The sequence below is a fragment of the Miniopterus schreibersii genome (genome assembly GCF_964146895.1).
Source record: "Miniopterus schreibersii genome assembly, chromosome: 9".
Taxonomy (NCBI): Eukaryota; Metazoa; Chordata; class Mammalia; order Chiroptera; family Miniopteridae; genus Miniopterus; species Miniopterus schreibersii.
Genome location: NC_138118.1, coordinates 78,820,864 through 78,842,917, shown reverse-complemented (window position 1 = coordinate 78,842,917; position 22,054 = coordinate 78,820,864). Strand labels below are relative to the sequence as shown.

The following is a 22,054-nucleotide window of genomic DNA, read 5'->3' as shown; positions in this document are numbered from 1 at the left end:
TCCAGATCCTTAAACGACATGGACAAGGTCACGAACTACACCTGGAACCGGTCTCCTACACCAAAGCTCTCCTTCCACGTACAGCACTGAAGCAATGGCCTGGCGACCTTGGGCCCAGGTCCTGGGGTGTTTAGGACCCCGGTACAACCATCACAACCACACTCCCTGAGTCCTCCGCCTGTCCCTGTTACACCGTGGCCTTTGTCCAGTTCATTCGAATAATAACACGTCCCCGTAAGAAATGCAAACTCACCCTTCAGGGGTCAGGAATGCATGGCGAGCGCCGGGGTCTCAGCAAAGCCAGCAGGCAGCTCGCAGGCGCTGGGATTCTGCTGTGCCCCAGTCATAATACTCCGCAAGCATGACAGGGGGCACAGGACACATGTCAGTAGAGCTGTCAGAGACCAGTGAACCCGAAGCTTCTTTATAAAGCACAACACAATGCGCCTCGAAATAGAAAATGTGTAGTTTGAAATCTTAAAAGCCCTTTATTTACTGCAATGCGGAACATTTTGTTTTCAGACATCGGTGGGTTTTGTTTTGCTGACATTTTCACTTAATTCAGCTGAAGGCAAGTCAGGAGAATCACATGGCGACTGTCAGTAGCCCATCGGGATGGCAGAACAAGCTCGCAGACCGTTCTTCGTTTGGACTAATGTTAAACCGACTGGTCAGTAAAGGCTTCCTGTCTAATAGTTACGATGTATTAACAGTCACCAAATAGCCCTGAACCGGGGGATCTTTTAGAAATAATTAAGGGCTTTCATTGGATAAATGGAACAGTCACAAAATGTAGGTGGCTCACATCAACTCATTGGATTCGCCTGCCCCAAACTGCTCTGCGATTCCGAGAAACGGATGTTCTTTTTCACATGTTGTGCAACGGTTTCTCCAAATATCTGCTCATGCTCAAGAAAACCAACATGTCACTCAGACACCTCTTAATCTCAACGGGTGACATACAAGTGGACGCATCTGTCACACACAAGTATATAATTAGGAGACTCGAGGAATATACAGAGATGGTAAGAAACCTTTTGATTCTTTGGTTATGCTCTGGTAACAATGATATATTTCTTGGCAACCAGCCAATTGGTTTGGGAACTAATATCCGACCTTGACCCAATAAAGTCTAACGACCCACGCCTTGCTTTGCACGCACCGTTAGGGCCTGTCACCAATCGCCAGCCGTCTCTCTCGGGCATCCATTCCTTTCTTTGCGATCATGAAACACCCCTGGACAAATCCGCCCTTCTCTGGAGAAACACATGTCTCACTCAACTGCAACTCTCGACTCATAGCTAAAATTAACGCAGGCGGGCAATTTGGGTTTTTGAGAAAAACTTCCTCCTCAATGACAACGTGTGTGATGTTGAAGCCCTCCAATGTGTCCGCGTTGCCTCATTAAATTAAAAACACCTGGTTTATTTATACAATGTATCCAATGGCTTACAGAGTAGGATTCTAGAAACAATACATGTCTCATAGCAAAAAATATACATATAATAATCCACCTGTAGTTTATATAAAGGATGCAATGTTTCCGAATATATCTATATATCTATATATGTACACATATATACTCTGGGTGTGTGCGTGGGGTCGGCACACAAATACTGCAGTCCTTCATTGGCTCTTCCCCTTCAGTGTCAAGGACACCAGGTTTCAAAGTCTTAAGCTGCTGAGCAGAGGTCACCGCTGAGGACAAAGGACTGGCTTGATGCACCCTCCCCGGTGAAGGACCAAGTTGGCCGGACAGTGGCACCCTGCGACGCACGGCTTATTGCACGGACCGATCTCATTCCAGTTGTCACAGGTCTTGACACATCCTGGACCGCAGGTGTCATACACAGCCCCGTGCTTACACTGGGTGGCTGGAAAACAGGAGACAAAGGTGAGACGTGGAGAAGCGGCCTCGTTCATCACCCGATGCCGTCCCGCAGGCCCGTGTCGCTCACTGCACAGCGCGGGTCCACCTGTGCATTTTAACGAAGAAATAACAAGCACCCAACATCCTGCAAACACCCAGGGAGTCACCTGCACCTAAGAAAACGACATTGGAGATCCACCTGCCAGGCCATGAACTTCAAAATGAAACAAAGTGAAGCTTTTTATTCCCAGGTAAGACAAACTATACATTAGTAAAGCTACAAGAAAACCTGTAAGGTTATTTAGTTACTGATAATAGTGTGAAAATGAACTCCAAGGAGTCCTTCAAGCAGCTGAGCCTGATGAATGGCAACATTTTGGGCAACCACACCAATATTCAAAAGTACACAATCACACCTACAGGAGGACAGCCACCCAGGATCTTGGAAATGTGCTGCATGTTTTAATCATATTTTAATTATGTGCTGAATTAATCAACTTGAGGCAAATTAGAGCAAATACATCCGGTAATGTGATTAATATCCAAAATTTATAAAAAACTCATACATCTCAACACCAAAAACCCCAAACACTCCAATTAAGAAATGGGCAGAGGAGCTGAATAGACACTTCTCCAAACAGACACTTTTCCGAATGATTCTCTCCACAAGCTCATCTTTTTCCAGGTCTTAATGCAAATGTGGCCTCCTTCCAGCAGCTCCCTGGGTCCCCCCAGGCCACCGTTCTCTCCTCTGCATTCCTCAGCACTTCTCACGTTATACTTTTTTGTTCATTTGTTTTAATCCCACAATTACGATGCAACTGTAGTTCTTAACCAGAGATGCTCAGGAGAGTCCCCTGAATATCTTTTAAAAAGATAGCTATTCCTAAGCCCGGTTCTCTCCAGATATTTGCTGCGAGTCTGCAGCAGGGCCCAGGTAGCTGCAGATTTGGAAAGTTCCTGGGGCCACTATGACAAGCATCCCTGGCTGAAGAGAGTGAACCTCGGAGACCTGGGCTCTTGGGGACGGAGCCCTCGCCTTCCGTGACCCACAGTTCTGGCACAGGGCCAACCACAGAGGAGCCACCGGTAAATGCCCGTGCCTGTTGGGTGATGATTTAATCCTAACGACGGTCAATCCACCACCCACTTTGCACTGTGGATGACGCCTGGCTGGCCGTGGGTTCCTTTCCCACCCTGAAGCTCCCAGAATGTCTCGGCTCACTTTACTCTCCAGATACTTTGCTCCCCTTCGAACTTACTAAGATCCCTTCAGCATGAAAACTCGGCGGACTTTCCTCTTTCCCACCAGTGTTCTCTCCTTTCATTATAGACACGGACTCTCCCTTGTCAGCTCCTCTCTCTGACCTCAATTCTCTTCTCCAGCTCTACCGCTCAGCTCACGAAGGCTCTCCTGTGACATCTTACCTGTGACTGCTGAACACTGATATTTCCCTCACAACCTGCAGGTAGAAAATAGAATGTAGAACATAAAGCACTGCAGGGAAAAAAGACCTTTTCTGCCGTATAATTACCATCTTCATGTCAATTCAAATTAACTCAATAAGCAGCTACTAAGTATCTACTGTGTAGTATCTGAGTGTCTTCTTAGGCCAGGGAACCAAATGTCAGTCCTATCGTTGCTGACCCTCCAGCTACAGGAGGCAGGGCTGACAGCCGGAGAGGCGAAGGTCACACGGCAACAGATCCTCAGCCAAACACAGGATGCACCAACTGCGACAATGAGAGCAAGGGACAGGGGAAGAGAGAGACATCGACTCAGTGTTGAGGGGGGAGGGACCAAGGAAGAGCAGAGGGGATCCCACTTATTTTAAACCTTGAGAAGAGATGGTCAGAGAAAGGCAGGAAGGACGTTCCAGGCAGGGAGAGGCCGGGGTGTGGGCAACCACGAGGCCCAGTCAGGGGAGGGGGTCCTTGGCTTGGTGGAAGGGAGCTCGCGATGGCCTTATCAGTAAACCGTGGGTAACAGAATGTTACCAAGTAGATTACAGTGTGGATTTAAACTGGTAAAATGTAATAAAAGTGCTAATGTAGCCCTTGGGGCAAGGAGGTGCTTAGAAAATGGTAACTGTTCATATCAGTGGTCGCGTTTGACTTTTATAGACCTTGCGTATTTATTGGATTCGGTGTTTCGCATGCTAACGGGGCTTCCATTGCTCCTTCCTCCCACAGCGTGTGCCCTGGGGGCAGTCTTGGTAATGTCAAAACCAGGCCACACCCGGGACGTCCCTCGTTCACGCGGAGCTTCGAGCCTGGCTGGCTTCTTATTTGGTTCAGCTTCCCGGCTTTCTACTCTGGAAAATTCCTCTTCTCTGGGAGCTAAAGACAAGGGAAGAATATTCCTACAGCCTTCAGAATCCCAGATGAACTGAGAATGACCCTCCCGAGGGATGCTGCGCGGCTCTGGAAACGTCTCACGGACCAGCTGTCAATCTGCGGAGGTTCATCGTGCGTGTGTGTGCGTGTGTGTGTGTGTGCGTGTGTGCAAAAGGCTCCCCTGCGACCGCACGTCGATGGAGTCGCGCTTCGCTCAGGTGGCTCCATAACCGCAGGCGGTGAATGAAGGCTTTCAGGGCCCACACGCCTTTTCCATTAGCGAGGTAATTTTAGCTTCTGAGATGCAGCCCCTGAAACCAGGGCGCTGCCTCGAAATCCGCCGTCTCCAGACGCAGCGCACTGCCCGGCGCTAAATACAGCTCGGGGCCGGGACGGGTTCACAGGTCCTGTACCTAGGTGACCCTGGCACAGACGCGCCACCGCTGATCGAGCCAGCCCAGCTCTGCCGAGCCCGCTGTGCGCTGGGATGCGCCGTGGCGCTCGGCTCCGCTCACTTCATTCATCTTCTGGTCGGTCCCAGGAAGGGAGCACTCGGAGTAGGAGGGGGGCGTTCAGTGGGATGTGCTGAAGGGACCCGGTCCCTCAAAAACGTGGCCCTTACTACGCTAACCCGCACCGATGCTTCAGGGAGGCGGTGAGCCACTGAGTCTCACCTTCGAGCCCCGCCACACCTGAGTGGGAGCGAGTTTTATCAAATCAACACTCCGCCGAGAGGTGGGCAGCATGTAGGGGGGGCCCCTTGCTGCCGAGAGTGGACTTGGGTTTGCAGAGAGAGCAAATCCGAAAGGGAAGCCAGAGATCAAAGGGCTCTGGGGCTTTGCAAGGACGCAGACCAGTGACTGCGTCAAGGGGCGGCTCCAGGGAGCTTTAGTAACCTCCCAGCTCCGGGCCACCTGCTCCCCCAAAGCTACCCCAAAAAGCCTTCAATTAACCCAGTGGTTCAACTTTGGCTGCAGGTCAGAACCACCTGAGGGGTTTTAAAAGACACACAAGGCCAATTAAAGCAGGATGTCTGGGCACGGGGCCCAGATGTAGGTTTCTGGGGTTTTGCTGTTTTGTTGTTTAAGCTCCCAAAGTGACTCCAAGGTCCAGCCAAACTGAGGCCCACTGGTCTAAGTGAACTGAAAACACAGCGTCCGGACGGTTCTCCTTGGCCCCCCTTCCAACCAGACGATCACGCCCGCCCTCCACCAACAGCGACAGCGCAGAGTGGGCAACGCCGAGCTGCCTTCCCTCCTGACCGCCGAGCTCGGGCTGCGAGCACTGGTGCGACACCGCAGGCCCCGGGCTCTTCGCTCCAGGCAAACCTGGCCCTTTGCAGAAAAACATCTGCCAGCCCTCGAAGGAAGTCACAAACTATTCAGTCATCCCGTCTCCAGATCTAACAGCAGCAGCAGCTACTGTTGACGGAGCCTCTCCTAGGAGCTGAACGCGCTTCCAGACATGTCACATACTAGTCACTAATGCTTATGACTCTGCATAGTAGATATTATTGCAAAATTCCCAAACGTACCTAGACTGTCTTCTCCTCTCCCCACACATCGCCGCTGTGTCCATCCAAGCCACCAGCGATGGTTTTCACCACAACTACTGCAACAGCCTCCTGCCTGGTCACCTGCTTCCGGTCAGGCCCCACCCAATCGAATCCCTACACAGTAGCCTCTATACAGGGCGGCCTTAGAAAAGCTGGGAGAGATGTGCTTACAGCCCATCAGTGGCCTCCACTCCTCTTAGAATAAAAGCTAGACTCCTGCTCTGGCCGGGGTGGCTCAGTTAGCTGGAGTTTGTCCATGCACCGAAAGGTCGTGGGTTCGATTCCCGGTCAGGGCACATGCCCAGGTTGTGGCTCGATCCCCAGTGATGGGAGCGCAAGAGGCGACCGGTTGATGTTTCACTCTCACATCAATGTTTCTCTCTCTCCTTTTCTCTCCCTAAAAATCAATTAAAAGAATCTTTAAAGAAAACAAAAACTAGACTCCGCCCCAAGCCTTGCAAAGCCCTGTGTGATCAGCGCCTGCTTCTGCCCTCTCCCCACAATCCGATGTCCCTCTTCCCTTGCCCACCTTCAGCCCACGCTGGCTCCCATCCCGTTGGAGAGTTTGCTCTTTCATTCCTTCCTATGGCCACCAAATATGTTTCTTCAGCTTAGAATGCCTCCCGACTCCCTTCAGCCCTTCAGAGCTTGGCCGAATGTCACCTCCTCAGAGAAAAGTCTCCCCTCCTCGCCATCTCAGCACCACCCGCTCCCTCCCCACTTGTTTTCCGTTGCTTTGCTGTTTCTCTCCTTCATCGCACTGACCACACTGAGCAAGTATTTAGTGTCAAGTTACTCTTTTTGTCTGGTTCTCCTATTGGAAGGCCAGCACCTCAGTGACAGGGGTCATAGTCATCAAAGCCACCAAAGTACCCACAGACGTCTGGGACTCAGCCACTCTGTAAGGAAGCATGTGACATCTATGAAATGGACAACAGAGATGTCCATGTCCTAGACAATAAATAAGTTAATTAACTCGCCTGAGATCAAAGAGCTGAGATAACTATTATGGAAATCTATCTCAGGAGGAAAAGAACATTCTGCTAGGTTTTGTAGCACAGTCCCTCTCTCTCTTAAAAAAAAAAAAAAATCACACTTATCCTAAAGACCTTAAATGACTGTAACTGCCCTGAATCTCCTCTGCTGCACACACAGCCTGCGCCACAGCTGTGACTGCGCATCCACTAAGCTCATCCAGCTGTTCGTCTGAGGCTGGAGGATTGTGCAACAGTGGAAATCCTTAAACTGTTCAAATGTGCTCATCACAGAGCATGTCTCCCTATCCTGCCCCCGGGGGGAAGCCCTGTGTTTTATCGAGTTGCAACCCAGTTGGGCCAGTGCTGGGACTGCCCTTTGGCCAAGGAGGGATGTGACCATCCAAGCCCGCAGTCTCGTCCACGGCTGTCCTGGGCATCGTGGTGACCTCCCGATGGCTGGCCCGCTGGGAACCTCTCACCTGCACAGTTCTGCTGGGGCTCCCAGTGGACGCGGATGCCCTCTCTCTGGCAGGCCCGCGTGTATGCCAGGAACGACTCGCAGTAGCAGTTTTTATGGACTGGACATTCACACATGTCTGTCACACAGGACCTGCGGGAACCAAGAGAAAGAATTAAACACTTAAGAATATCAAACACCCTAAACGTGACTGGCAGCAAGGGGTGAGTGGGTGGCCAGGGAGCCTTGACTGGCCATTAAAAGTTGCTTTTTCATCTTGGAAACCTAAGCTCCAGGACAGGAGCCATGATCCGCATGGAGCCATTTACATGGAAATTTGTTCATTACAGTTCAATAAAATTTAAAATTCAGCTCCCTAAGCTACACCAGCCACATTTTAAGTGGCCAATGGCCATGTGTGTGGAGTGGGCACCACACCGAACAGGGACATCTACAACGGGTCCATCGCTGCAAAAAGTCCTAATGGGTCTGGGTACGAAGAATGCGACCCCATAGGCTGGGAAACGATTCCTGTCTTCCCGAAAGGGATTCACAGGTGTGAGATTCAGAGCAAGCTTAGCCCTGCTTTCTCCCTGGGCACCTGCAGAGGAAGTTCAAGTTTCGTGGCATCAGAGTCAAGGTCCCTTGAGGTCTGGACTGCCCTCACTCTGCCCCACCCATTCTTTCCCCCAGGCGGAGGGCATGTCTTACCACCCCCCAGGCTTCCTTCCACCTGCTTTTCCTGCCTCAACCGTGCTTCCTTGTCTTTTCCACTGGAGAAATCCAATGCCTGTCCTTAAGACTCAGTGCCAGTTCCTCCGGGGAGCTCCCTGATGGGCCCAGAGAAAGTGAGCCCCTTCTCACTGGGTCCTGTGCCCCCACACCTTTACCCTGCACAGAGCCCTGGGCCCTCCTTCCCACCTTCCCTGTGTGGGGAGAACGGACTCGCTCACCCAGCCAAGCACAGCTCAGTAAGCATTCGGTGAGTCATCAGAAGAGGGAATGAGAGTGGCCCAGTGACCTTCGCTCAGCACGGCCATGGCCCTGGGGGTGCAGCCACAGCATCCTCCAACCAAGCTGCACCTACCAGAACCTTCTACCGTCATTTCCCATCTGAACTCCTTGCACTACTCTCCTATATCCAAGGGGATATATATATATTTTTAATTTAATGAATGGTGGGGAAAAAAGGATTGGATGCAAGAATTCTGCTTTAAGGAGATATTTTCAGAAAAGCACATTCAATATGGTAGGAATAACCTATGGATCTTCCTGTTATTAAAAAGGCAAGTCTCCAATCTGCTCAAACCAAAACATCAAACATCTCTCGGCTTCCTAGCAACAGCAGACCGAGTGGTTTCCCTCTGCTTTTCCTGGCATGAGGGCCCCCTGTCGGAGACAGGCTCATGCCTTTGCTACCGAGACACAGTTTTTACCACTGGACTCTCCACACCACTCCTGGGAGAAGAGAGGGCGAGCCAGGAGTGACGGCAGCCGCCCCGTCCGGGAGCCAGGGTCTGCTGTCACCAGCAAGAGCCTCTGGCTGGACTATGTCGGTCAACCTGGAGGTCAGCTTTCCAGGGAGCAACAACAGGATTGGGGCCGGAAGGTGACTAGAAAACACACAGGCCACAGGCTTTCCCTGCTGCGTGTATCTGCGAAGTTCACAGACACAAGTGAAGGCATCTTGGGCTTGCCAGCCCCTGGGCACCAACGGGGAGGGGGCAAGGGGAGGACATGAGGGGCAGAGACCTGCCTGGGTGGACACAGAGCGTCTAACTTCCAAGAGACTATTAAAAGATTCCCTTATACTTTACCCTTGAAACTCTGCCCTGACCTCCCTGAGTTGCGTGGAGGTAACTAACTAGAGGTAGTGAGAGTAGTAAGAAGGCAGCTCCATCTCACGTTCCACCTAAGAAAATAATTTCATCCACAGCTCAGTGGTGGCTACCTCTGCCTTATCCTCAATACTCTCCTGGCACCCGCACATGGTCACCAAAAATGGGGCTCTAGCATTAAAAACATCCAAAAGATTCAATAATGGGAACCGTGAGGCTGTTTTATTGAGTTGCTAATGAAGGGGGGCGGGTAACCCCACAGGGCCAGCCAGCGGGGAGTCCCAGCTGCTCACTCCAGACCCTTCCTGGGCCAGCCAGCGTGGCACCTCTGGGCTTAAATATTGCTGAGGATATTCAACATCCAATGTCGGCTTAAATGTTGGTTCTGTGGCTGCCGGGGTTGCCAGGGCAGCACAGTGAAGCCAGGCTCATGTTGCTAGTCCTGTAGGTTAGACGCCCTTAGAGGGGAAACAAACAGGCAGCCAGAGAATAGCCCTTAAGCATTAAGCCCCCAGGACAATGAGGTGCTGATCAAATACCTCTAGGCCTCAGTTGTGTTCCAGCTCCAGGCCCAGAAAAGCAGCAAAACCAGACCCGTGATGCACGGCAGCCTTAGGACAGCTGCACTGATGACCCCCTGCCCCGAAGGACACAGCTGGAAAGCTGAGGCATATTCTATTGGGAACCTGCCCCCAAGACCTCCAGATAAATACCCTTGAGGCAGAGCCCCACTGGGTCTTTCCCCTCCCTAATTCTTCCCTCCAGGTGTGTTACCTTTACCTCTCTCTCCCCTAAGCTCCAAGGGCCCTTCTCTTGCCTCTGTAACGTGTTTCCTGAGCCCATTGCTTCTACGGCTCACTTCTTCCACCTCTGTGACTTTCTAAATAAACTTTCTCTTATCGTTTGAGTCTTGGCTCTGAATTCTTTCTTAGCCAGAGCTCAAGGACCGAGGTTGCTGAGCCGAGGTCCGGTCTGACCTCACCCGTCTAACACCTGGTGCCGCTCTCCCGCCAGTGGAAGGATCTGTGGCATTTCGCTTAATTAGGAAATGAGGAAAAGAAAATTCCAGGCACAGAGCTTTCAAATCACCAGACCTTAGATTTGCTGGTCATGTGACCCATCCTCCAATATTAAAAAACAAAACAAAAAAGTCCCTGACAGAGTCACAGCCCATTCCTGACGACCTCCTTTCCCTTGCAGCGCAGCGAGGAAGGCCTGCTGTTAAGACATTTCTCTCTTTTCTGGATCGAAATCCTCATCATCTCCGACCTCAGCTCTTAGGTGTGACACCTGCAGTCACACAGGTCTGTGCGTACGTTGTGCCTGGTGACTCTTCAGTTACCTTCCCGAGCTCCCCACTCAGCTTGTGTGTTTTCGTCTGCCTGCCTTCCGGGTCCGACCCTTTGTAACGGCTGCTCCAACCTCGACAAGAATAAAAACCCAACTACCGAAGTGACAGAGAAAACCCCACTGGAGCGTTTTCATAATTATTCACGACGAACCCCTTGTTTGCCTCCTGCACTGCTCCTCCTGTGTGGACACTGCCTACCTATACATAGTTCCAATTTAAAGCCTAGGGACTCTAGCTCGGACGGTATTCTCAGTGGTTAGAGCATCAGCCTGCACACTGAAGGGCTGTGGGTTCGATTCCAGGTCATGGGCATGTACCTGGGTTGCAGGCTCGACCCCGGCCCTGGTCTGGGCATGTGCAGGAGGCAGCCAACTGCTGTGTCTCTCACATCGATGTTTCTCTCCTCTCTCTCTGCCTCCCTCCCTTCCACTCTCTAAAAAAATCAATGGGAAAAACATCCTTGGGCGAGGGTTAACAATAACAACAGCAAAAAATACCCAAAACCCCTCAAAACCAAGAGAGGCTACGCTTTTACCTGATTTAGACACTCTCTAGGTACTGAAGGATATCGATCGCTTTCATCCTTACAACGTTCCCCAGGGGGCAATGCCATTGCCTGCACAGGGAAAGCCAGCGTGGCATCCAAGTTCCAGGGACGGGCATTAGCCTCAGACACCCTCCTGAAGCTAGGGACTGGTTTTGTGGAGTAACAGAGGCATCTGAGGACACAGAGGCCACTTTAAAGAGCAGCAATGCTGATGGCTTCCCACAGGCGCCAGTTTTCAGCCCCTCGAACTTGCTGTGAGCAGAGTCCTGCTTCAAGCGGAGGCCCACCAACCACTGTGCGTTTTCCGAGCGTAAAGTCTTTTCGCCCCTGATAAGGCCACTTACCAGACCGTATGTGGTCACTATGACCTCCGTGCCTGCACTTGCCTTGTGCCTCAGGGCTGGGGGACCTGTGCACCATTCTACTTACACAGTGCTCAGGGGCCCAAGCCAGAGACTGTAAGCACCAGCAGCTGGAAATACTGCTCTCGGGCAAGGTTAGCTCTTTGCTCGAGCAGGGAGCCCTGGCTCCAAGGGCCGGGTGGGAGGGGGTGGCCGTGATTAACAGGCATTTGCTGAGATGTCCCTCTTCCAGGGATAACTCATTTTTCAGTTTGTGTGAAGATGTCGCAGGAGCGGCCAGGGAGACGGAAGGCTGGTCACCACCCCCCTCTAGTGGCCGAGAGGGAGAGCGTCAAGCACCCCCATGCTGGTCCCGCATTCGCTCCTTTCCTTTCTGTCTCTGGGGGGAACACAGAAACGGCTGCGTGTCAGCAGACCAGTCGCTTTCCTCTTAGGCACTCATTCATCGCTGTCGCGCCCACGGTGGAGCAGCTGTGAGGCTGGTCGGTGCACCAAGTCCCTGCCTGATCCTAGGAGCTGCCCAGGTGCGCCCCGAGGGGAGCCTACCTGAGGAACACCTGCAGAGGGCAGGCGGTGCAGCATCACTGGGGAAAAGCCGAAGCTTTTCCACTTTCCATGAAATCTCGTTTCACCCACACGTTGCATCTGTTACCTGTGCACCGCACCCGACACCCGTGCACTGCACCCGATACCCGTGCACTGCACCCATTGCTTGTGCACTGCACCCGACACCTGTGCACTGCGCCCGATACCCGTGCACTGCACCCGACACCTGTGCACTGCACCCATTGCTTATTCACTGCACCCGATACCTGTGCACTGCATCCACTGCTTGTGCACTGCATCTGATACCTGTGCACTGCACTCAATACCTGTGCACTGTACTCGATACCTGTGCACTGCACCCGACACCTGTGCACTGCATCCGATGCCTGTGCACTGCATCTATTACTGTGCACTGCACCCGATACCTGTGCACTGCATCCGATGCCTGTGCACTGCATCTATTACTGTGCACTGCACCCGACACCTGTGCACTGCGCCCGATACCCGTGCACTGCACCCGATACCCGTGCACTGCACCCGATACCCGTGCACTGCGCCCGATACCCGTGCACTGCACCCGACACCCGTGCACTGCACCCGATACCCGTGCACTGCACCCATTGCTTGTGCACTGCACCCGACACCTGTGCACTGCGCCCGATACCCGTGCACTGCACCCGATACCCGTGCACTGCACCCGATACCTGTGCACTGCACCCGATACCCGTGCACTGCACCCATTGCTTGTGCACTGCACCCGACACCTGTGCACTGCACCCGATACCCATGCACTGCACCCGATACCCGTGCACTACACCCGATACCCGTGCACTGCACCCGATACCCATGCACTGCACCCATTGCTTGTGCACTGCATCCAATACCCGTGCACTGCATCCACTGCTTGTGCACTGCATCCAATACCCGTGCACTGCATCCATTGCTTGTGCACTGCACCCGACACCTGTGCACTGCACCCAACACCGGTGCACTGCACCCGATACCCGTGCACTGCACCCGATACCCGTGCACTGCATCCATTGCTTGTGCACTGCACCCGACACCCGTGCACTGCACCCGATACCCGTGCACTGCACCCGATACCTGTGCACTGCACCCGATACCTGTGCACTGCACCCGATGCCTGTGCACTGCACCCGATACCTGTGCACTGCACCCGATGCCTGTGCACTGCATCCACTGCTTATTCACTGCACCCGATGCCTGTGCACTGCACCCGATACCTGTGCACTGCATCCGATGCCTGTGCGCTGCATCTATTACTGTGCACTGCGTCTAGCTTTATACACTTCTGTTTTTACAAAGAATCTCAAGCACAAAGAGTACCAGACCCTTCACCTGAGCAGGAGAGGAACGTTCATCTTCCACGTCTGAGGCAGCGACGCAACCAGGGGCCGAGGGGGCCGGCAAGTAGCCAGCATTCAGCCAGATCCCTGCCTCCTCGCTAGTAAAATGGCAGGGCCCGGGAAGGCCCAGCGCTCTAGGACTGAGTCTAATCATGGGCTTGCCCAGCACTCAGCTGGCCCTAAAACTAGGTGCTATTGGCACTTGGAAAGACCTTTCAGAAATGAGAGGGGCTCTTACCCAGAACACCTCCACCAATCCCTTTTGTCCACGGTGAGCCGTGTCATTAGATCTCCACCCCAGACATAGATGGACATGCACCATCTTTGAAACGGTTCCATTCAACCCGGCAAACACGAACTGAGTGTCTGCTGCGTGCAAGGCTCGGTGGGGACGGCAACAGGAGGCAGGGCCTGCCTTCAATTTGGGGCGGTGTGAGGAGGGCAGGGCAAGGCTGGTCGAGGCAGTGCTGGCACACAGCAGTCAGGAAGGCTCCGCCGGGCTCCTCTAAGTGCGGGACGCGCTGGAGGGGCGACTCCCGGAATCGTGCTCGGGGGTCCTGCTCGTCTCTGCACACCTGTGTGCCCAGGTGTCCCCATGAAACGAGCTACACAGGAGCCAGAAGAGGCAGCCGGATGAGGCAAAGAGCACTGTGGAGCTCCCACACCCCGTGAATGCCCAGCTGTCATTTGGGGTCCCTTCTTTCCTTTTCCTGTGCCTGTCTTCCCTGATCACTCTCTCAGAGGGTTCTAGCGAAAAGCATGTGAGACAACACTGACCCCATTCCCACCACTGTTGATCCCTACAGACAAGAGAAACCCAGCCACCTGTGGGCTGAGGGCTAAAGTCAGAGGAGGCAGACATCGTGGTCTCCTGGCTTTGCCCAGCTGAAACTCAGCGAGAAGGCGGCTTGTCTCTTTTCTCCCATCCTAGGGTGGCAGCCCCTCAGTGCCACTCTAAGGAATGCCTTGCCCCAGCGGTGCCTCTGTGACGTCCAGCCGTCTGTGGCCCAGCTGAGCCAGGGTGGGTCTGTCCATCTGGCCGTGGCTGCCTGCTGAGGGGTGGTCGTGGGCAGTGCGGAGTCACAAGTGACCGTGGGGAAAAACCATGAGAGTGAGGGACCCAGCATCTGGAGGCCACACCCCAGCCACACGCGGCAGCTGCCACCCGCCCAACCGCTTCAAAGGGGCCAAGCCTCCGGAGGCCTTTTTTGCATTAGGCGGTGGATGGCTGCCAAGGCCCACAACCCTCCACTTTGTGCACGAACGAAGGGCGCAGAGCGGCCGCCCTCAAGCATGTGGAGCGCGGGGAGCTTTTTCAGATGCTGGGGCCCTTTCATCAGGCATCTGCCGTGCCTTTGGCTCCACAATAAACTAGAATCCATATCCAATCGCCGCACAGGGAAGGGTATTTGCACCCGTCCTCTGTGCAGCTTGGACCAAGGAGAATTACCCTTCCCCAGGAGCCCAGCCCACTGCCATCCACGGGGGATGGCACACGGCCATTCTCAAATCACCGGAAAGAGGTTCGTGGTGCAGACAGTTCCCAAATCCAAATCATAAACACCACGGGCCTGCCACCTCCTTGCCAGCCTCTGCCAGGCTGAGCGGGCCTCGTGTGAGCCCAGAAGGATGGACTATAAGGCCTGTTTCCCAGGAGCTACCGAGGAGACTGCTCACAGCCCAGGAAGGGAAAAGGTGGGGCTGAGGTAACACTTCCTGAGGACCTACTATGTGTTAGGCGCATCACATACAAGAGCACCTATAATTTTGACTGCAAATGTCTAACAGAAGACAGAACTAAGACCCAAAGAGATCAAGCAGTTTTCTTTTTTCTTAACATCCCACTGTTAGTCAGCGGCAAAGCTAGGGCCATGCCCTGGCCCTTACATGTTACTTTCTATAGCACATGCTGTTCCTTCTGCTGGAATATTCTCCCACCCCCTTCTCCTGGTAGAAACCTACTCCCACTTGCACATGCAGGCCAAAGCTTTCCCTGGCATTCTTAAGGGGCTCTCTTCCCAGCCACAGTGGTGCCCTCGTGTGACTAACCCCTCACTCCATCTACCCCACTACACTCCGGGGTGGGCAGTTTTTCTCACCATCTTTCGCCAGCCCAGTGCGATGCCTGGTCAAGAGCAGATGTCCCAAACCTATTTTTCTGAATGAACTGTTTATAGATGTTCATGACGACAATGAGAATCAGATGGCTACATGGCCTGAGAGAGTTTGAAGGAGTGAGCATACCATGGGTTTAAATACTTCCAACGGCCTAGTGGAAGGAGAGCTGAAAACTGGCCGCTGGACTGGGCACCTAGGAAGCCAGTGGTGGCCTTAACTGAAATGGAGTCACGGGAATGGTGGGAAAAGAAATCATCTCAACATGTGTCGAAGGCGAAAAATCCGCCAGTCACTGAGCGAACACCGTCTTTCGGGAGGTTGGCAGTGAAGAGGGGAGAAATGGGGCGGTAGTTTGAAGGGAAGCCAGGGGTGCGTGTGTGTGTTAGGATCAAGAAGACTTAAACATGTTTTGCACCAAGAACAAAGAAATCCAAGAGAAGGTGTTGAAGCTAAAGAGACTGTTAGTTGAACTACCCACCTCCTAGCGCAACGTCATAAAGAAAATGAGTGAGGGTGGCGTCAAGAATTAAAGAGAAAGGTTGCTCTTCTCTTCGCTCACGGTTGCTAGTAAATCCTTAATAAATAAAATAAATTACTGAAAAGAGTCCCTATATTTATATAAGTCCCATAAAAGTGGGACTTATTACCCATAAAAGTCCCTATACTTATATAAGACACAGTAGGGGAAGGGGAAACCAAGGCTGCCTTCTAGATCAGCAGCTGGGTGAAGGAAGACCAAGGACCCAGTGCAAATACCTAGCAAAGGAGGGGGCAGAACTGAATGACATCTGCAAATGGTACGGCCCGGTGCGGAAGGACTCCAGCCAAGGGGCAAGATTACCGCCTCTGGAGGGCAGTTCCGCTCTGTCTCAGTCTATGACCTTGGGACCGATGGTGAATGAATTGAAATAAAACTAAACTGCAGTTTTGATCAGACAGAAATATAGTACTGGGGAAATCTGCCTTTAGCTCCCATGGAGAAAAAGATAATATGGCAGGTTTTCTAGACCTTAATTTTATTATCTGACATTAGTGATGGAACATTTCCCTCCAAATCAAACCACCTGAAATGTAGAAACCACTTTTCCTTGGGGTGGGGGGAAGGGTGTGGGCTTTTCTAGATGCTTCCTTCCTAAATGTTTTTAATGCTCCCAACTATACAACAAAAGTTTTAATAGGAACCACTGTGGCAACCCACCTTGGTTTAGGACAGTGTGTGCTCAGAAGTCCAACCAAGAGGCTGGGTGAGTCATAAACAGTCACAGAATCATAAAATCAAGAGTCTTAAAAAACACTGGTGAGCATCTCCTCCCTGCAGGAATTCCTTTTATAACACCCTGGACAGATGGTCCTACATCTGCATCGTGTCTGTAATAAGGGCTCGGGAGCTTTTTAGGAATCTCGCTCCTGTGATAGACAATGAAAGAAGTTTGCCTTGTATATGAAATGAAAGTGTGCTCTGTAGCTTCCGCCCATTTGTTCGGATTCTGCCGTCTGCCACACTGTGGAATTGTTCTGTTCTGTACATCTTCAAATTCATGACAAAAAATAAAAATGTTTGCTTAAATGTTAACTTTGGGGGGACTTCCGGAAATATCCCCATTATACCATTTTTAAAATTTCCTGTGCTTCTGTTTCCTTCACATCTATCAGCTAAAGGATGTATAGACCTTCCTTCCCTGGTATTTATCCTGTCAGCAAATCTTTCCTGAGGAGGGACATTGTGCTGGCCTCCAAGTCAGGGGCAAAGATGAAAAAAGAGGGGGTTCCTGCTCCAACCTACACAACATGCTAAAGTAAACTGTAATGAAAGGGGGACTGATGAGTGCCGTATAAAACAGTACAGAATTATGAAAGAAGGTCAAAGAGAAAGGGGAGCTAGAGAGAGCACGCGAGAGATTATTTTGGCGTGGAGGCTAGGGAGCGAGAAGTTAGGAAAGATCTCAATAACGAGGCTTCATTTGAATTACATCTTTTTTTAAAAATATGTTTTTATTGATTTCAGAGAGAGGAAGGGAAAGGGAGAGAGAGAGATAGAAACATCACTGATGAGAGTCACTGATCGGCTGCCTCCTGCACGCCCCCTGCTGGGGATCGAGCCCACAACCCCGGCATGTGCCCTGACCAGATTGAACCGCACGATTTCCTGGATCCTAGGTCAATGCTCAACTGCTGAGCCACGCCAGCCAGGCCTGAGTTATATCTTACAAGAAAGAGTTAAGTTTTACCCAGGCAAAGTGGAAGGAAGGTCTTTTTGGAAAACTCTTGTTTTAGAAATACTTTTGTTTGAAATGCCGCGGGTTCCGGTGGGGGACTCATGAGCATTAAGAACAGAGCAGAAGCCACAGGGATCAACGGGAAAGGTAGGTGGTGTTCATGTAACAGACTGTCCTGCATGCCCACCTACAAAGCATAAACCTTGTTTGAAGATCAAAGGAGCTGCTGGCAGATTTGAGCAGAAAGTGATAAAATACAAAATACACCTCAAGAAAGTAAGCTGATAATAGAGTGTTAGATGGGCTGAAGGAAATGGAGATAGAGGATTAAATGGGGAATTAAGGGGATATGGCAGATAACCCAACGGGGGGTTACGAGAGAAAAAAGTCATAACCAGGGACTTATCTGGGCAAGTGTCAATAGAAATTCAGAGATGTAAAGCCCATGAAATAGGACAGGCATAAACTGTAGAGTTTGAAAAAGGATCTTTTGTTGGTGCAAGAGGGAAACATCGGGTCAGAGATGCCTCTGGAGATTTGAGACTAGGTTTAAAGTCTGTGAACAAATAGGAATGCAGGAGAGGAGCTGACAGGGGAAGGAGGAGTGGTAGGAGAGACAGTGGATTCATATATAAACATGCTGAGGTCCCAGTAGAATATCCAGGCAGTGATGTGGTTGTAAATGTTTAGCAACTGGCTTCTGGGGGTGTTGGGGAGAAGAGAGAGCCCCTGGTTTGTAGTCCCTGCCAATGTCTGTGGTGTAAATTCTTCCACTGTAGCTGCTTTCAGGCTACCAACATGAGATCACTGATCACTGAACATGGAGCTGTAAAAGATTCTAACAATTGGCTCTAGGGAGCCCCAAAAAGCCTGCTCCAGCACACCACTGCACCCAGCTGAAATATTTAACAGACGGTAGAGAGGGAGTTAAGCCAAGCACATTCCTCATTGTCCAGTAAACAAAATGTGACTCTTTGGGAGACAAAGTTAACACCACGGCTACCGACAGGCTTAAGCGTCCCTACGGATGTGCTCCAACATCAGCCAAAAGCCACAAATAAGTTTATTCATTCTGTTACCAGCGTTCATGTCAACATCGTGAAAATGCGTGCTGCCAGCCACCAATGAGCTTACGCTAGTTTTATTTTTCATAACGTCTTAGGAAGATCCCTCCCTTAAGATTTATCATTGTTTTGCCTGCCATGAAGTAGCATATTGCTGAACCAATTTCAAGGTTGCTTTGTTCCACTGACACCTCGGCAAGTGCCTCCGGGGGCCTAATGATGGACAGTGAGTGGCTCACAGTGATGCTGCGCAGTCCTCACAGGAAGCAATGTGGCTTAAAAACACAAAACTATAAACTGCTCTTCATCTCTTTCCAGGTGTATAACAATCTGGCAACACGCTGATTAATATTGGGGCAGTCAATGATGCCATGGGGTTGGGAAGGGGTATTATACGAAACAAGGAATTTAAAAGGCCAGAAAAATGAAGCGGGAGGCCCGAGGAAAGGGAGAGAGGTGGGAAGGGGCAGTCGGTGGAGGAGCCAGAACACACTCGGTATTTATCCGTGATATAAAAGCAGTGAAGACAGTTTTACTAAATGCCAGCAATAACTCCTTAGGAAACACACTGTACAAAAAGATGCACGTCATGCTATCAACCAATTATTGTGACATAAATAAGGGTAAAAAATGCAGAAGCTTTATGGAGCAAACAACAACATGGACATGTAGAAACCGAGAGAGATTTCCAGGGGTAGCACAGCAGATCTTATTTTTATATTTAAAAATTCTACCTTATGTAAGTCTTACTAATGCGATAAAAATGAAAATACGAAATGTGAAGAAAATCATTTAAAAAACTCTCTGTGGCTGCACAGGGGAAGCTGGGGTGTAGAGGCAGGTTGGTGCTCAGAGCGGGAGAGGGAGGCACCTGGGGGAGGAGGGAGGGGACCTCGACCCACAAAGAGGTACTGGCGGTCATCGCCAAGGCAACAGTGGTTGCTAATGCAACCAAGGAGACGGAGTTTAGATGTGTTTAAGAGTCTGCATCAACATGATTCAGAAAGTGACTGAATATCTGAGAGTCAAAGGAGAAAGCAGCAGCAGCGGATTGTACAGTCAACAAGTATTTGCTGAGAACCTGCCATGTGCCCAGCACTAAAGGAGGCACCAGGAGCCATGGGTAACTAAATGAGAGCACATCGTAATTTAGCATCCTCCTAGGAAAGAGAGTAGGTAGAAAACAAACCAAACCCCCCCACCTGGCTTCAACAGACAAGAAACCCACACGTATTTCACTCCTCTGAGCGGACGCAAAGGAATCAGAACCATAGTCCAAGAGGACTGTGAGGAGGAGGGAGATTTAGATGTGAAAGGCCCCGGGCCTCTGGACCACTGGTCTCAGCCCCGATCACACCTGGGAGTCAGCAGGGAGCCCGAAACAACAGTGATGCCAGGGCCACAGCCTGCAGAGGTTCTGACTGATTGGTCTGGGTGTGGCCAGGGCACCAGAAACCCCGCCGTGACTCCCTGGCCACTCTGAAGAGCCCCGTCACTAGCAGAGCTGGTTCACGGTCGGGATGTGACCCGCCATCAAACACAGCCAGCAAGGCCTATTCATAGGGCTCACAGGTTGACTCGCCTCCAATTCTCCGCAGGACTCCTGAGTCCATAAACTTACATTTTTAGAACAGAGCAACTAAAATGCAAATTTGTAGAATCTTCTAAATAGTTTTTCCAACCTTCAGAGTGCCAAAGTAGATTGTCACCTTTATTTTTTAATGCAGAAAATGTCCTCGCTCTCTACTTCTTTGGCCCTCCACAATGCTCTAGATTTGACACACTGCACTGGGTGTGCCAAAGATGCTCAGGACACACGGCAGTTACCTGACTGTCAAGGAAAAGGAAACTTTCTTTTCCAGAAGTCCTGGGGGATGCTCACTGAATGGCAGCCAAGCCCGACCCAGAGCTGACACAGGTAGGCTTGTATCTCAGCCTTACGCTGCAGGTCCCCCGAGAAAGGCTACCTCTGCAGCTCTTTCTGGTTGAATATTTATGACCAACACCCTCGTGGGCCAAGGAGAAAAGTCAGTAAGAGTGCAAATGAAGACTACACTTCAAGAGAGAGACTAAAAACCAAGTTGCTTTTTAAGTATAAATAAACTTAGGAAAAAATGGGAGGAATTCACTTCAAAATTATAAACATTAAGCATTTTTGTACAATAAAACCAAAATATTGAAACTAAAATACCAAGCTCTAGCTGTGTATCCCTGGGCAGGTAACTCAAACTTTTGTTCCTAATGAGATATCACAACGTTTCACGTATAAATGGATGGAAAGTAGTGTAGTAAGTTGCTATGTATCCGGCACTGAGAACGAACAAATGTTAACACGTGGCTGTATTTGTCTTAGGTTTCTAAAAGAAAGAAAGCATTAGAGATTTAGTAGAAATTCTCTTTCATCCCCTCGATCCCTAATTCCATTCCTCAAGGGCAAATGACTCTCCTTCCTTCACAATATTTTCATATTTGAACCCCCTATAATTATATCCATGAACAATATGTGGTATTCTTTTATATTTCATGCAAATAGGATCACAGTGTGTATATCTTTCTTGAACTTGATTTTTCCACATAACACTATGTTTTCAAGATTTACAAATGTTGATACTAGAACATCAGGTCAATTCACTTTAACCAATTTCTACTATTTTTTGTAAGCCATTAACCTAATCATGGACAATAAGGCATTTCCAATTGGGGGCTACTATTAAAAATACTCCCAACAAGAATCCTTGTATACATATTTTTTGCTATCTTTTTGAAATTTTTAAAAATTTAATTGTATCATATGTTATATCAATCTTCAGAACATGTTGCGACTTTTTGGAATCTCATGGTCAATTTCTCACATTTCATGTATAAATGGGTTCTCTATTTTTTGGACACAGAGTTCTATATATGTCTCTTAAATCACACTTCATTCTAATTGTTTAAATTGTCTATATTTTTACCAATTTTTTCAGCTTGACCCATTCATTTCTGAGAGTAGTGCCTTAAAATCTTTACTTAGGAGTAAGGAGTTGCCAAGTTCTACGTGTTAGGTGGAAAATTTGTGACGTCTATGTGAATGCAATGTGATAGGACTATGTGACATCTTCTTAGCATATGGTTTCTACTATCTCATTTCACTTTTTACACCTTTCATTTGATTTTGTCTGCTATTAAACACCCCCGACAGGGACTTCCATCTAGAAACCTTCCTTCCCTTTGAGCAGGGAAGGCCCTGTAAAAAAATGACAAGATGCTGCCTGGCCAGCGTGGCTCAGGGTTTGAGCATCAACCTGTGCACCAGGAGGTCTCGGTTCGATTCCCGGTCAGGGCACATGCCCAGGCTGCGGGCTCGATGCCCAGCAGGGGGCGGGCAGGAGGCAGCCGATCAATGACTCATCATTGATGTTTCTCTTTCTCCCTCTCCCTTCCTCTCTCTGAAATCAATAAAAACATAT

General features: G+C 50.4%; 1 protein-coding gene across 1 annotated transcript in view; it reads right to left on the bottom strand.

Moving 5' to 3' along the window:
- Nucleotides 1-462: 462 nt before the first annotated feature.
- The window catches only part of BMPER (BMP binding endothelial regulator), a 171,170-nt gene continuing 149,578 nt past the window's right edge, over nt 463-22,054 (bottom strand). The window contains exons 14-15 of the mRNA XM_081146936.1: nt 7,219-7,349; nt 463-1,874 (exon numbers count right to left, since the gene is read on the bottom strand). Coding sequence (XP_081003062.1) covers nt 1,693-1,874; nt 7,219-7,349 — 313 coding nt within the window. The 3' untranslated portion in view covers nt 463-1,692. The remainder of the gene's footprint in view (nt 1,875-7,218; nt 7,350-22,054) is intronic.